The sequence below is a fragment of the Pyrgilauda ruficollis genome, unplaced genomic scaffold (genome assembly GCF_017590135.1).
Source record: "Pyrgilauda ruficollis isolate IOZ18807 unplaced genomic scaffold, ASM1759013v1 scaffold21, whole genome shotgun sequence".
NCBI classification, from domain to species: domain Eukaryota; kingdom Metazoa; phylum Chordata; class Aves; order Passeriformes; family Passeridae; genus Pyrgilauda; species Pyrgilauda ruficollis.
In genome coordinates, this window is record NW_024520318.1 from 4498165 (window position 1) to 4511583 (window position 13419).

The window sequence follows — 13419 nt, forward strand, 5'->3', positions numbered from 1 at the left end:
CAGTAATGAAACTAGCTCTTTGTTGTAATAAATGTCTCTGCCTTATTTGCTCTTGCTTTTGTCTATTGCTTCATAGTTAAACCCAGTCTTTTATGATAAACCGTTAGAACACAACTTAAATTTAACACGTCAAGGGAAAGGCCATAAAGCAAATTACTGCACTCTGGGATATGAATCAAAATATATTTGATTTTTGGGCTTGATTTGTCCCCAAAGTGTACATCTAAGAGTCAGGCAGAAAGCAATGCCCCTGCAGAGAAGCAGCAGTGCCTATTAAAAAAAGGCATGAAATCTTATTTCCATTTTGTTATGCCAAGCCTGTGTGAGCTGTGTTAGCCCTGAATATTACATGAGTTATCGAATGATTGCAACCCTGGATTGATGTGGTGCTTCATCACCTCTTTGGAAAAATTGGCAGGAGGATGTGAGCCCTGCAAGGTCAGCCCCACTGAAGGCAGCACAAACACAGACTCTCTTTCTAGACTTCAAGGACCACGTTAATAATTGTGACTAGGAGCTGGGTTTGTTGGTGTTAAGGAGATGTTCCCAATGATGAGGCTTAGCCAGGGCAGGAAATGATCCAAGAAAATAATAGAAAACAAATACAGACATCCAGTTCAAATCTTTCATGCTATGGTTTTGCTCTCAAAAGACCAGCTCTTGAAAGAGACAGTATTTTGCATTATGATAAACCTCTGTGCACCTCTGGCAGAGAGGAGCTATCAGATCAGGGTTCATGTCCCTGCAGTTCTTTGTGGGCTAAGGGTTAGATAAATATAGACCAGAGGAGAAACTCCTTGCTGTGCTCTTGGTGGACAAAGTTGGTTCTGGAAGGTGACATGGCAGAGAAATCTGCATTAAATGTGTGATGTCAACTTTTTTGGCTTTAACTGTTAAGTGAGATTAAGGATTTGGAGGCTAAGGTGTTAAATTTGTGGATGTCCTCATGGGTTGCTCCTGTTTTTCAGTGTATGTCTGGGAGGAGAGGAGGAGGGTTTGAAGTGCTCTATTCAGGAGAACTAGAGAAAAGAAAATATCAAAAAGCAGGATCATTAATGTCTTTGTTTAGTGCTACTGGCTGAGGACTGCTCTCTCTGAAATAAATCTGGAGCAATTCCTCTTGAATTTGAGAGGTTACTTTTCTGTAGTTGGACAAAAAATCTGGCATGAAACTCCACTTTTGATTTTATTTACAGGTTTGTTAATATGAGCTCTCTGCCACAGATATTTTAAGACTAAAGGACAAATTTACTGGTTGGACCATGAGGTGCACATGTGTTGAAAAACCTCCTTTGGCCCATGGAGTTTCTGTGGTCTGAAGTTTTCAATGTGAGCCATGGTCCTGCAGTTCAATATTCCTGCACCAAGCACATGGCATTTGCAGAACTAAAGCATAACTTCTGGGAAGAGAAATGACTTTAAATGACATTGAAAATGGTAGAAAATGAATCCTATCCTTGAAAATCAGGATTTTGTTCCTCAGCACATCCTGTCCCCTCAGAGAGGTGTTCTTCTCCAAAAGCAGTTTGGCTAGCATCAGGTTTTAGTGGCAATCTCCTTGTTTTTGTATCTTACTGCTCACAGAGCTGCTCTGGGTATTTTGTAGACTGCAGCCAATCCTTTAACAGCATGATCCTCATTAAAGCTTTGAACAGAAGGAAGGTTGTGCAGATCTCACATGGAGCAAGCCATGAAGTGATGATCCTTTTGAGTTCATGGGCACTGGTCCTGAAGAACTGTATCATTCTAGATTTGAATTACCACAACACGCTTGCCAGCGTTCTAGATGTTTATCTGTCTATTTTCCACATGGAAGGTATAGATTTAATTTGGTGTTTGATTTAATACTGATGGATTCTAAAGATAGTGATGCAAACTTGCCACGACTGGCGTGAACTCAGATTGGCATCCTTAAGAAATTAAATGAATAAATAAAATGTTGACATCCAAGTGCCTCGTGGATGAGCTCATTCTGTACTGTTTTTGGGTACAGATTGATTTATGAATGAAGTTTCAAATTAGTTTATGAAATTTGTGAAGTATTGGTTGTGGTCCACCCAGTGGCCATGCTCCAGATGTCCTTGCTGAATCTAATGTATTAAATTTAAGTTGAAATAAGGGTTGTTTGGTTTTTGGGGGCTTTTTTTGTTTTTTTTTAAATAAGTGGAAATTACTTGCATATTACCATATAAACTCATTCAGTAAAGGTGTGTTACAGAATGAGGGTGGTTGTTTCTTTAACTGGATCTCACAAAATACAGATACAATTTACTTGTGCACAATTAACATGTCTTTTTCCTTAGAGTGTGATAATACATTTTAGTGGAGAAAAATGAGACAACATGGACCAGTGTGATGTACTTTGAATACGTGAATTATCTCTAGTTACTACAGTGATATCTGCACTGGAAAACAAATAACATTAAAAATGGCATTCCCCAAATGTGGCAACCAATGGGGGAGGCAGTTTTATTGTGTATGAGTAATGTTAACCCAGACTGCCCTGAAAGATCATCACCTACTCATGTAGCAATTAAGCTCCCTAAAATATGGGAAAAAAACCCACACAGAACTATGCTATAATAGTATTGTTATTGAGGAGGCATGCCACTTACACGAGCAAGCACAAAAAATACCAGCAAAAAACAATTTACCTACTAACTGTTCGAAAAAAAACCCCACAAAATAATGGAAATTTATTTCTAGGTGCCAAATGACCAGAGGTATTTGTTTTCTCTAAATATAAAGCACTAAGATTAGTAATAGCAATTACTTTTAATATTCCCATTGCATCTAGAGACCTTAACAGGGATTAGGATTTTATTGATTCTTAGCACTGAAATAGAGACAGTTTAGCCATTTCCAGATGTATTTATGATCTTTGTGACAAATGGTTTTATACAGATACAAAGAATTGCATATTTATTCTTAAAATAGCAAAGTTGAACCTCTCTGCTAAGTTATGTTTTTTTCATTAATGGATCAAAATTGATTTTATCTATCTTTGATGAACTGAATGTTGTTTCCCAGAATGGCACTACTACAGTCTACTCACTGCAGGTTTTACAGATCCAGGGATATCTCCAGTCTGTATAGCTACCTGATGCATATAACACATAAATCAGATTATCAACTTTGATTTGTTAAGGACAGAATAGTGTATTTAAAGATTGTATGTAGAGCTTCAGAAATGTACATATATATCAATAATTCCTAGTTTAGAGAGAAAATGCCCTGTAGGATTGGGAAATAAAGTGGGTTTTGCAAGGTCCCCTGTGTTTTTGTGTTCATTTGTAATGTGTGCACGTGGAGTAACAAGAATGCTGTCAGCGTTCATCGCCTGGGAGGAAACAAATAAAAGATATTAGTGTCTTGGCTTTTCAAGTGAAATAATTTGGAAGGCTGGCTCATTCTTTGAGTTGGAATAGTTGGTGGTTGTAGGTTCCTCCAAGCTGAAATTTTCCATTCTATCCCCTCATCTCTGGCTTCTCTCCATCCTGTTGATATTTTATAGCTTCATCTAGCAGGGTAATTTCATCAAAAAAGGTCTTTGACAGGACTCTGAGCTTTCCTCCCTGCTTTATAGATGATAGCTCAGGAAGCTGAATCCTAATAATTTAAAATATGGTTTACATTATGTGCTGCTCAGTGTACAAGCTTTCTGTCTAAATCTGTTCCTTAATATATTCATCTTTCACCAGAGCACAAAAGGCACATGTAGCTGGTCTAGATGCAGAGATAAGAGTTTGGAGTTGGCTTTGAGGCTGGGACTAGATAAAGCCACGATGAAAACCTCTCACATCAGGATGTAGGAATTTGCTCTCTCAGTTAAGTTACAGCATAATCCGAGTCTGGGAGTTAAATCCAGCATTTCTGTGCACAGTCCTAGATAAGTAGTTCTGTTTTTCAAATACGTGCTAAACGCAAAAGGATTTCCCTCTTTTCCAGGTTTCTGAGTGCAGGTTTGAGACCTGGCAGCAGGATAAGAGATGCTGTGGAGCAGAACCAGTAGCAGAGATGGGAAGCCTGAAAATGCAGCAGTTGAAAGGATGTGATAGTCTGAATCTCTGGGATTCAGCTGTCTTCTGAGGACTCTGTAAAGTCTTTGAAATTTAAAGCTGGCAGCTGACAAATTGCTTGTGGAAGTCGTAAATTTTGAGGGTAGAATCAAGTATGTTAAGCCAAACAATTACTATTTTGGTTACTCAGCAAGCAATGTATTTTTAATGTGACATATTACAAGTGACTGAATTAACTTTCTGTAGGAAATTATCTTCTGTAGAGGCCAGCCAAGCCACAGAAATTGTGTCCATGGTCACATCCCATAGCTAACAGGCATAAATGCACAGAACCTGAGGGCACACATGGCCTGGGGCAGGATTTGGGTCAGCCACTCCTAGGTGGATTTTCCCTGTGATACCTTGTTCAGCTGGTGCCTGAGGCAGGAGCTGTTTGCTGGAGCAGTTCTGCTCAGGGCTGTGGGCATTGCCCCTGGGCAGGGCTGGTCCTTTGTGACTGTGCCATTCCTCTGCTCCAGGGTACAGATTTTCCTTTGTGGTTTAAAGACGTTGGGATGTGATGAGAGCCACTGGAGTGTGGGCAATCCACAGCAGAGTGTGCTGTATAACCCCAGCTGATGGTGTGGGAATCAGATGAGAGTGGCAGCATCTTGCAGCAGGTGCCTCTGGTGCACTTATCTCATACAACATATTCATCACAGATACTGCTCCATCTGTGTGCCATCAGTCAGTTTAGAGAAAATGAGGTTCTCAACAACCTGTTTGTTGTATGAAATTAAATGATGCTTCCTTCATGCTTTTCCACCTCGTGCATGCCGGCATACGGAGTCAAAGGGAGAGTAATGGCTGTTACGTGGTTGTATTTTTTAATTTAAGAAATGGCAGAAGTTTTTTGGATGAGCTTCAAGAAAAGCTTGGTTCCTAAGTCTGGATTGAAATTTGGCTGGTTGACTGTTCTCCAGAAATACAACTCTGGAAAAATTATAACCTGAAAAACATTTTTCAGCCTAAGCACATTTCCACCTTCCTCCATCTGTTTTTACATGCTGTGATTATGGCGTTAGGGGCCAAGTTATGCATATCCCAGAGCTGATTTGTGTGGATGTATAGGCCAGCTCTGTAACGGAAACAACCCCTCTGCCCTGTGATTTGTCCTGAGCAGCTACCTGTTATGAACAGAGCAGCTCCTTTGCAGATGTAGGCCAGCACAGCAGGTACCTGCAGAGTACATGTCGGTGTGCACACACAGCCTCTCCACAACAGCAGTGCCAGCTGCTTTCCAAAGAGTTACTAACTCCATTCTCAGGGCACTGTCAAAATCCATGGTAGAAATGTTATGGGAGGAATGTAAGGTCAGTCCCAATGAGTATGCTTATTTTGGTGCTTTGTGTTCCTTTTTCAATTGTTTTCCTCCCTAAATGCAGGTTATTTATTCTGTGCCTTAACCCACATAGTTATCACTAGCAGCAGTACAGCTCCCAGTGATCAGTGTGGATATCTGAGTCTCCAGGAAAAGCCACATCACCACCGCGGTTATTTCTGCTGATATTAATTTTAGAATTGTGTTTATTCGTGAAGCTAAACCCCATGAGCAGCTGCTTTGCAGTGGGAGGACAAGCTGTAAACAGTGCTGTTTCAGAGGTGTGCCTGGTTCACATGCTGCCTGATGTGCTCCTTTCTCTGCAGGTGATAGAGGACAGCACGGGCGTCCGGAGGGTGGTGGTGACGCCGCAGTCCCCGGAGTGTTTCCCTCCCAGCTACCCTTCGGCCATCTCGCCAACCCATCACCTGCCCCCCTACCTGGCACACCATCCCCACTTCATCCACAACTCCCACACAGCCTTTTACCCTCCTGTCACTGGACCTGGGGACATGCCACCACAGTTTTTCCCACAGCATCATCTTCCCCCAACAATATATGGAGAGCAAGGTGAGCTGGGAGGAAGGGACTGGGAATGGCCTTTGACACCTGTGTTCAGCAAGGTTTAAGGGCTGGGGGAGCCAAGAGTATAGGAATGAGGTGGAGAATTTAACAGAGTGGCTTTGTTACATGGATGGAGCCTCCTTTAATATCCTGAGTGGGGGCTTTAGCTATGAGTATCTATTTTTAAAGACAAAACTGTTTTGGACATGATATTTTCAAGGTTCACACCCAAAGTGAAGCACAAAAAGGAAGACTGAATTATAGAAAAAAATCAGGAAATACTGTGATCCCTGCAAGCTGACCTGCCTTAGCTTAAGAAAGAGTCATCTGTGGAGGGGGAAGTGGGGATTGTATTTAATGAACTGAAGAATGTACATGATATTTATGATAATTCTCAAACTTTTTAGAGATAGTTTTAATTCCCAAAGCTTCTACTTCATGTTGCACTTCTCTCTTTGTGGAGCACAACTGACATGATTGTTAAGTCTATTTATACTGGGAAGTTAAATTGCATGTAATCCAGGGTTGGCAGCTTGGAACCAGCACATCTCAGCTTGTTCTGTCCAGTCAGATCCTGAGGAAGAAAATGCTAAATTGCTCTGAGCTTATGAAGGCTTTTTCCAAAAGATCAGTTCTGTCTGGATTTTTGCTTGTAATCTGTGTCCCTGAAACACAAAGACTGAATGGGAAGGGAAAAACATCACCCTAATAAGAGGCATTTTACATACTCAGCCAAAGTAAAATTCTGTCATCAAAGGAGCACAGTTGATACAAAATCATTGCAAAAAAAGGCTTTCTTTTAAAAATGTCCAGGAACATCTGGAGTAATTTCATTTGGACATAGCCAGAAATTTGGTTTTCTGGGGAAAAAAACCCCTCAGTTGTTTTGTTGTTCTGAGTTAACGCGGGTGAACCGTTCCGTTTCAGAAATCATACCACTATATGGGATGTCCAGCTACATCACCAGGGAGGACCAGTACAGCAAACCACAGCACAAAAAACTCAAAGACAGGCAGATTGACCGCCAGAACCGCCTGAACAGCCCTCCCTCCTCCATCTACAAGAGCCATATAGGCAGCTGCACGACGGTGTACAATGGCTACGCCAAGAGCCACAACGGGGCCAGCAGCGGCGGCGGGGCAGCCCCGGCCCTGAAGAAACCGGAGCGCAGAGCAAGGAGCAGCCCAAAGTCAAGTGAACAAGACCCACACGGTAAAAAGAGGCCTTTATTTATTTATTTTTAATTCCTTTTTTATTGCACCTTTCCGGCTTGTGACCCTCCTCTGTGTGGATCCAGTGGCTGTGCCAAGAAACACTCCCACCCACGCGTTAATATGGTGCGAACTTAAATCCCAACGCCGGGCTTGCTAGGCTGTGTTTGTTTTGTAAGGTGAGTCCAGTGCCTCCCCATCTTCTGTGACTGCTCCCTTGGTAGATGTAGCATCGTTCTCTTTTTATCTGTTGGAAGCAGAAATGTGTTTTATGGGTGAGGTCTTGGTTTTATTTTGCTTTTTCAGAGAAGCATCTTGGCACTTCGCAAAAAACTTCATGGACAATTAAGCTATAACCAAGATCTGACTACTAGGAGCCACTATTTTGCATATCTTAGGTTAACCTGGTAAAGTTATTAGAAAGGTTAGAGGTGATGACTGAAAAACCAAGGGGTTTTTACGTGAAAATTCAGTGAAAGTAAGATTAGTTGAAAACAGAAGTGAGAAGAAATTTCTTCATGTTAGCCATTGGAAATAGTGGTCAGATAAATCTGGCTACTTTTGAAATAATTTTCTTCAGCATTTTCAGAGACTCGCCATTTAAAAATTTAAAACTTTAGATGAACAACCCAGTGCTTTACTGTAATTAAATCTCATTTATCACAAGCTATTCTGTATACAGTTCTACCTAAATTTAGTTTAGTAACTTGTCATAATCCCTTATCCCCACCTGCCTTTCTCTTCTCTACTTGTCTCTTTGCTGACTGCTTACAGCAGCAGCTGCCTGAACAAACCTTGATGTAGTAACCAAAGCAGCATGTCTGGGATATTCATAATATATCACACTCTGAAATATCTTCAATTAATTTATGCATAAAACACAGGTTTTCCATTATCTATCCATAGTGTATATTTATATGCCTCTGTACTTTTACATGTGAGACATAACTGAAAGAAATAGTTATGAAAATTAACTGTATCAATAGCCAAAGAGGGGGAAAAATGCTGCTGGCATGGTAAGGAATGAGGATTTGCATATGTGCTTCAGGGTCTTTAGAATCAGCAAGGAGCTGTATTTGGGAATGCTGTAATCCAGGAAAATGAATCACTGCATTAGACTTTATAGTTATTTCTTGCCAATCAGCTTATGTGAGCTTTAGTATTCTTATTTATGTTTAGGTGTTTATTTGAAGTGGAATACATGAGGTGTTTGATGCTTGGATGTAAAAGACTTGGAAAAAAGTATAGTCTTAAAATATTGGTTCAGTGGGTACTGAGTCAGCCTGGCTGATCACTTCTGAAATAATCTAGAAATAATTTTAAAGCATCTTATCTGAGGGTTTCCTGCAACCTTTATGTTTGTGTAATTCATTGCTTTGGACTGGTCTGCTGTGCTGCAGCTGAAGAGCACGAGGGCTTTTAGAACACCAAGAAAATCAGTGGAGTCAAGGCTACAGCACATCCAGTCCTGTCAGCCAGAGAGTGCCTTCAGACTGGGGACAGCAAGGGATGGAGTCCTCCCCCAGCTCAGGAAAAGTCCCTAACAGCAGGCTGTGCAAATGAGCATCCCTTGTCCCACCCTCCTGCCTTTTAAAATTAGGTTCTGCATCTGCACCCAGAAGTGGCAGCCCTGGAGCTGCATCAGCTGCTCTGCAGCAAGTTCATGGCCAGTTCATGGAATAGGAGAATTTTTTTCATATTAAAAGGAAAAAAAATAAAAGATACTGTGGGTTTAAATGTGAGGTTTTTGACATCAGTGTATTACTATATACATGCAATCTTACATTCAGATTTCTGCAGAAAGGTTACAGAGGTTTCTTCAAGGCTCCCATGAAGCAGCTCCCTAAAATAAAATAAGTTCCCACTTGATATTTACAAGCTTCTAATCATATATGTTGCTTTATATTTACCTTCTCTGTTTCTTCTTTAATTATTTGGGGATTTATTGATGAATACCTGACTAACCTGGCCACACAGGTAATTAGGGTGAGATTTAACAGCAGTCTGGGCACAGTTGCTAATTTGATTTATGCTGCTAAGATGACAGTTTTTAGAATAGCCAAACAATGAATGTGTCAGAAGCAACAAGTAGCAAAGGGGTTTAAACTTACAGGTTTTGTGGATGTGTATCTGTTCAGCCTGCTAATAGTTAAAAACTTGATGGTGGTGTCTGGCTGCTTCCAAAATTGCAGAATAGCCTGGAAAACCTATTTTTAGATACATAAATATATAAAAATGTGTATATAGATGTATAAAACTTGTGGATAAGTCTTTATTTAGAAAACCACTTAACCAAAAAACTCTTTAGGAGGAGAGTAGGAATGTATGAATTTACAGTAAAACTTGGAGTAAGGTGGAGGAGAGCTGGAGCTGAGAGCTTTGTTTGCGTGGATTTTTGAATTGGGATTGTGATATGCTTGAGGGCCTGTCATTTCCTATCTGGCTGTGGGGTGTGTGTGCTCCTGCAGTGGAGCTGGCTTCTTTGGGGTGTTTGGATGATGGAGCAATGCTGGGATCCAGCTGCTGGCAGGGGAGGGGGCTTTAGGAGCCCCAGACACAGCTGGAGCAGGCGCTTGCACAGGCTCAGCTGTAGTTGCTGCAGAGAACAGCCTGTGTCAGTACACAGTGCTACAGCCTGACAGTGATTGCTGTCCTTAGGGACTGGGCTGGCTGAAGCAAAATTTAGGAGCTGCCTGAGTGCTGGAAGTGTGGGTGGGAGCTCGCCAGGGGCACCTCTCCCTGCAGTCCCAGCTGCTCCTGGGCTGATGCTCAGAGAGGCAATTGGAGTGTCTGCTTTAGTCAGCAGGGAGAGATGATGCACACAGGGGGTTTGTGACAGAGAAGATGGGAGTTTCTCTTCTTGGATCTGCTGCCCCTGTGCTTAAGGTGATGCTTGTCCGGCTCCTTGTTTTTTAGTGGTGATTTCTCTGAGGGGGGTGTTACTCCTTCCTCAGCACACCCACTCTGCTGGGAATGGGGTTATTACAGGGCTGCAGGAGCAATAAAGGGGATGGAACACCTTCCTTATCAACACAGACTGAGAGGGTTGAGCCCCTCTTAGAGCCCCTAAAGAGGTTACAGGAGAGCTGGAGAGGGGCTTTTGACAAGGGCATGGAGTAACAGGACAAGGCAAATGGCTTTAAACTGAAAGAGGGCAGGGTTAGATGGGATATTGGGAAGGAATTCTTCCCTGTGAGGGTGGGGAGACTCTGGCAAAGGTTATCCAGAGAAGCTGTGGCTGTCTCATCCCTGGCAGTGTCCACGGCCCGGTTGGATGTTATCCAGAGAAGCTGTGGCTGTCTCATCCCTGGCAGTGTCCAAGGCCTAGTTGGATAGTGCTGGGAGCAGCCTGGGATAGTGGAAGGTGTCCCTGCCTGTGGCAGGGGCTAGAACAAGAGGATCTTTCAGGTCCCAAACAATTCTGGGGTCATGTGAATAATACTGAAGAAAATGTCCAGCGTACAATGCAAGGACAACTCAACCCTTTTCCCTGAAAAATCACAGTATTTGTGATATTTAACTTTAAAATGTACTTTTCACATCCAAATCTATTCCCATTTCATGTATTATGCCCATGAAATCGAGTAAGTGCTCAAGGAAAATTCTGCCATGTATCAATAAATTTCAGCTTCCTTCCAATATTAAAAGAAGGAAGGGTTCCCCAAAAATCTGCTTCACCACTGGTAGAAGAAATGGGGTTATAAATCACCAATTCTGAATGTGAGCAGTACTGAAATTAAGTAAATTACTCTGGATTATTGTTAAATTATTGTTCAGTCACCTCTCCAGTTGTGGATCCAGCCTGTGCACCTTGGTACAACATGATGGTGCATTAAAGGTAAGTTGGTGCTTCTATAATGCACCCTTATCCCAGGGTGGTTCTATAACAGCAGCATCCCCTTTTTACTAGGAAATTCATGGTTTCAGATTGGGGATTTAAGTGCAGTTCTGACCTTTTCCATTGACTGCATCATGCTGTGTTGGGTGGTGCACTTGTAAATAAAGATTTCTAGTTATGTTGGAAATAGGCTGTTCTAAGGCAGAAAAAAAAGGAAACTGCTTATAATTGACTGAAAATTTAGCAGTTCTTCTGAGTGCTTCTGGTAGGATGATGGATGGTGTTTTGTACAGGTAGAAGTGGAGGTATGATACTGGGATTCTGATTTAAAATCCATATTGGAGCTTTTCCACAGACCTGTTTTAAAAACTGAATGGTACAGGAGGGAGCAGGGTTAGGTTTTTTGTGGGCTGGGTTTTTTTTTGTAAAGGAGCCTTGCCATGTAAAAAGAGCTGTAAGCGGAAATCCTGTCCCATTCATGCTGTCCTTTATGAATTTCAGTCTGAGTCACTTCCTTCTCATGCACTCAGTGGCTCCCTTCTTGGTCATGCAGGGATCTGGTAGTTCAAGAAGTTTTGTATGTGGCTGCAAGTACTGTGGGAACATAAGCAGTTTTGAGCATTCTGACAATGCTTTTGCCTATTTCCTTATAAAGCATCTTTTTTTTTTCCTCTCTTCTAATGAGATAAAATCTTTTTTTTTTTTTAATCCTTTTTGAAGTTTGAAGAGCTTAAGACAGCCGAAAGTAAACCACTTGAAATGGCTACAAGTGGGAAGTGGGCAATGGATTGTTGTGTGCATCCTGTGCAGGAGCTGGTTGCCAGAACAAACAGAGCCAGCCTGGGCAGGGAGCTGGCTCCAGGCTGCTCCTTGTGTGCCTTTGTGGAAGTGTTCCTGAACAAGGTTTCATCCTCATTTGAGATCTGGCTTCAGATCAGCCCTTCTAGCCCAGGGGTGTGATGAAGATGATGCTGAGGAGGAGCACATGGTGCTCCTGGCTCCTCCAGCAGCATCCAGACCTGGCAAGCACCAGGAAGGGTCGAGTCCTGCCCAGTCCTTGGTGCCCACTCACTGCCCTGTTGTCTGTGAACTCATCTAACTCAGTTTTGAAAAGCACATTTGCTTTCCCAGTGAGGAGCACTGCGTTTCGGGTGCACTTCACTGCTCTGTGGCATTGATGTGCTTCACACGTGGAGAAGGGAGGAAAAAACACCAGAATCAATTAATAGTTAAAGTTAAAAATAGTTAAAATTGATTAAAATCAATTAATTAAAGAGCTGTTGAAGGCTATTGACAGATCATCAGCTTCCACTGTCATATGTGTACAAACCTCAGAGCTGTTGCTTTCCTGTTGTGGAGCTTTTGTAAATCTGATTTCGTGCACTGAAGGAGCCTCCAGCTACTCTGAAAGGTGAAAACCATGGCTTCAAATTCCTGCTGCTCGAAGCTTCTCAGGAGATGTGGGGAGCTCTGTGTGCTCATTTCTTTGAGGGCAATGCATTGGAAAATGGGCTTGGCAAGAGCGCTTCCTGACAATGGTGGTTTTAATTGGAAAACATTTTACAGTAAGTACTTAACTTGGCAAAGCAGAAGTTCTGAGGTGAAGAAGTACCCTCAGGCATCCCTGAATGGGGTGGGGCATGCTCTGCAAGCTGCTAGTGAGTGATGCAGAGTGGGTAACACATGAAAAACCAGAGCCGAGGTGTTCTTGGTACAGCCCCATCCTGTTCTCTCTCCATCTACCGTGTAACATCTAAATATACTGATGAAAAAAGTGTGGGGTTTTTTTTTCTGTTTTTGTTTAACTGTATCAACTTGTTGTTTTAATCCAGAGCCTGTGTATTAGAGGTAAATTGTAGGAGCTGTGATTCAGTGCAGACAGGAACAAGGCGAAGTTCCTCTTCTTACTCATTCTAGATCCTGTCAATTCTTTTCTATTTTGGTCCTGAATCCATTTTGCTTATTGAGTCATACATTTATCTGTGCCTGTATATCCTCGAGATTTAAAAGCTTAGAAGAGTATTTTCATCACTTTTGGTACATGTAAGCAAAGTGGCTGAGAAACACTGGCAATACATGTAAATTTTATGTTCTTTTAGCTGGGAACTGATGATTTGGTACATGCTAATAGACATTTGTTATACAATGTAGAAATGTTCTGCAGACAAAATTGGTCATAAATGTTTTTTCTGCTGCTATACAGAATACCCCTATGTTAAATGCATCTTCTCTGCTGTCCCTAAATGTTCTTGCTTCTATAAAATAAGGAGTATCAATAAGATTGTTTTCAGGAGACAATCTGTCAAAACTGACATAGTGATTTTATTAATAGCATTGAAAAAACACACAGAAGAGTAAAAGACATCTGTCAGGTTGAGTGAATTTTAGTATTATACCAAATAATGCAACATGAAACATAATATTTAT

At 41.7% G+C, this 13419-nt stretch overlaps 1 protein-coding gene across 2 annotated transcripts in view; it reads left to right on the top strand.

The window, feature by feature from the left end:
• FNDC3B (fibronectin type III domain containing 3B) overlaps positions 1–13419 on the top strand; it is a 185555-nt gene that overhangs the window by 94022 nt on the left and 78114 nt on the right. For both annotated transcript variants that reach the window (XM_041467869.1, XM_041467870.1), the window contains 2 exons: positions 5706–5949; positions 6871–7155. In XM_041467869.1, the coding sequence (XP_041323803.1) occupies positions 5706–5949; positions 6871–7155 (529 nt within the window). The remainder of the gene's footprint in view (positions 1–5705; positions 5950–6870; positions 7156–13419) is intronic.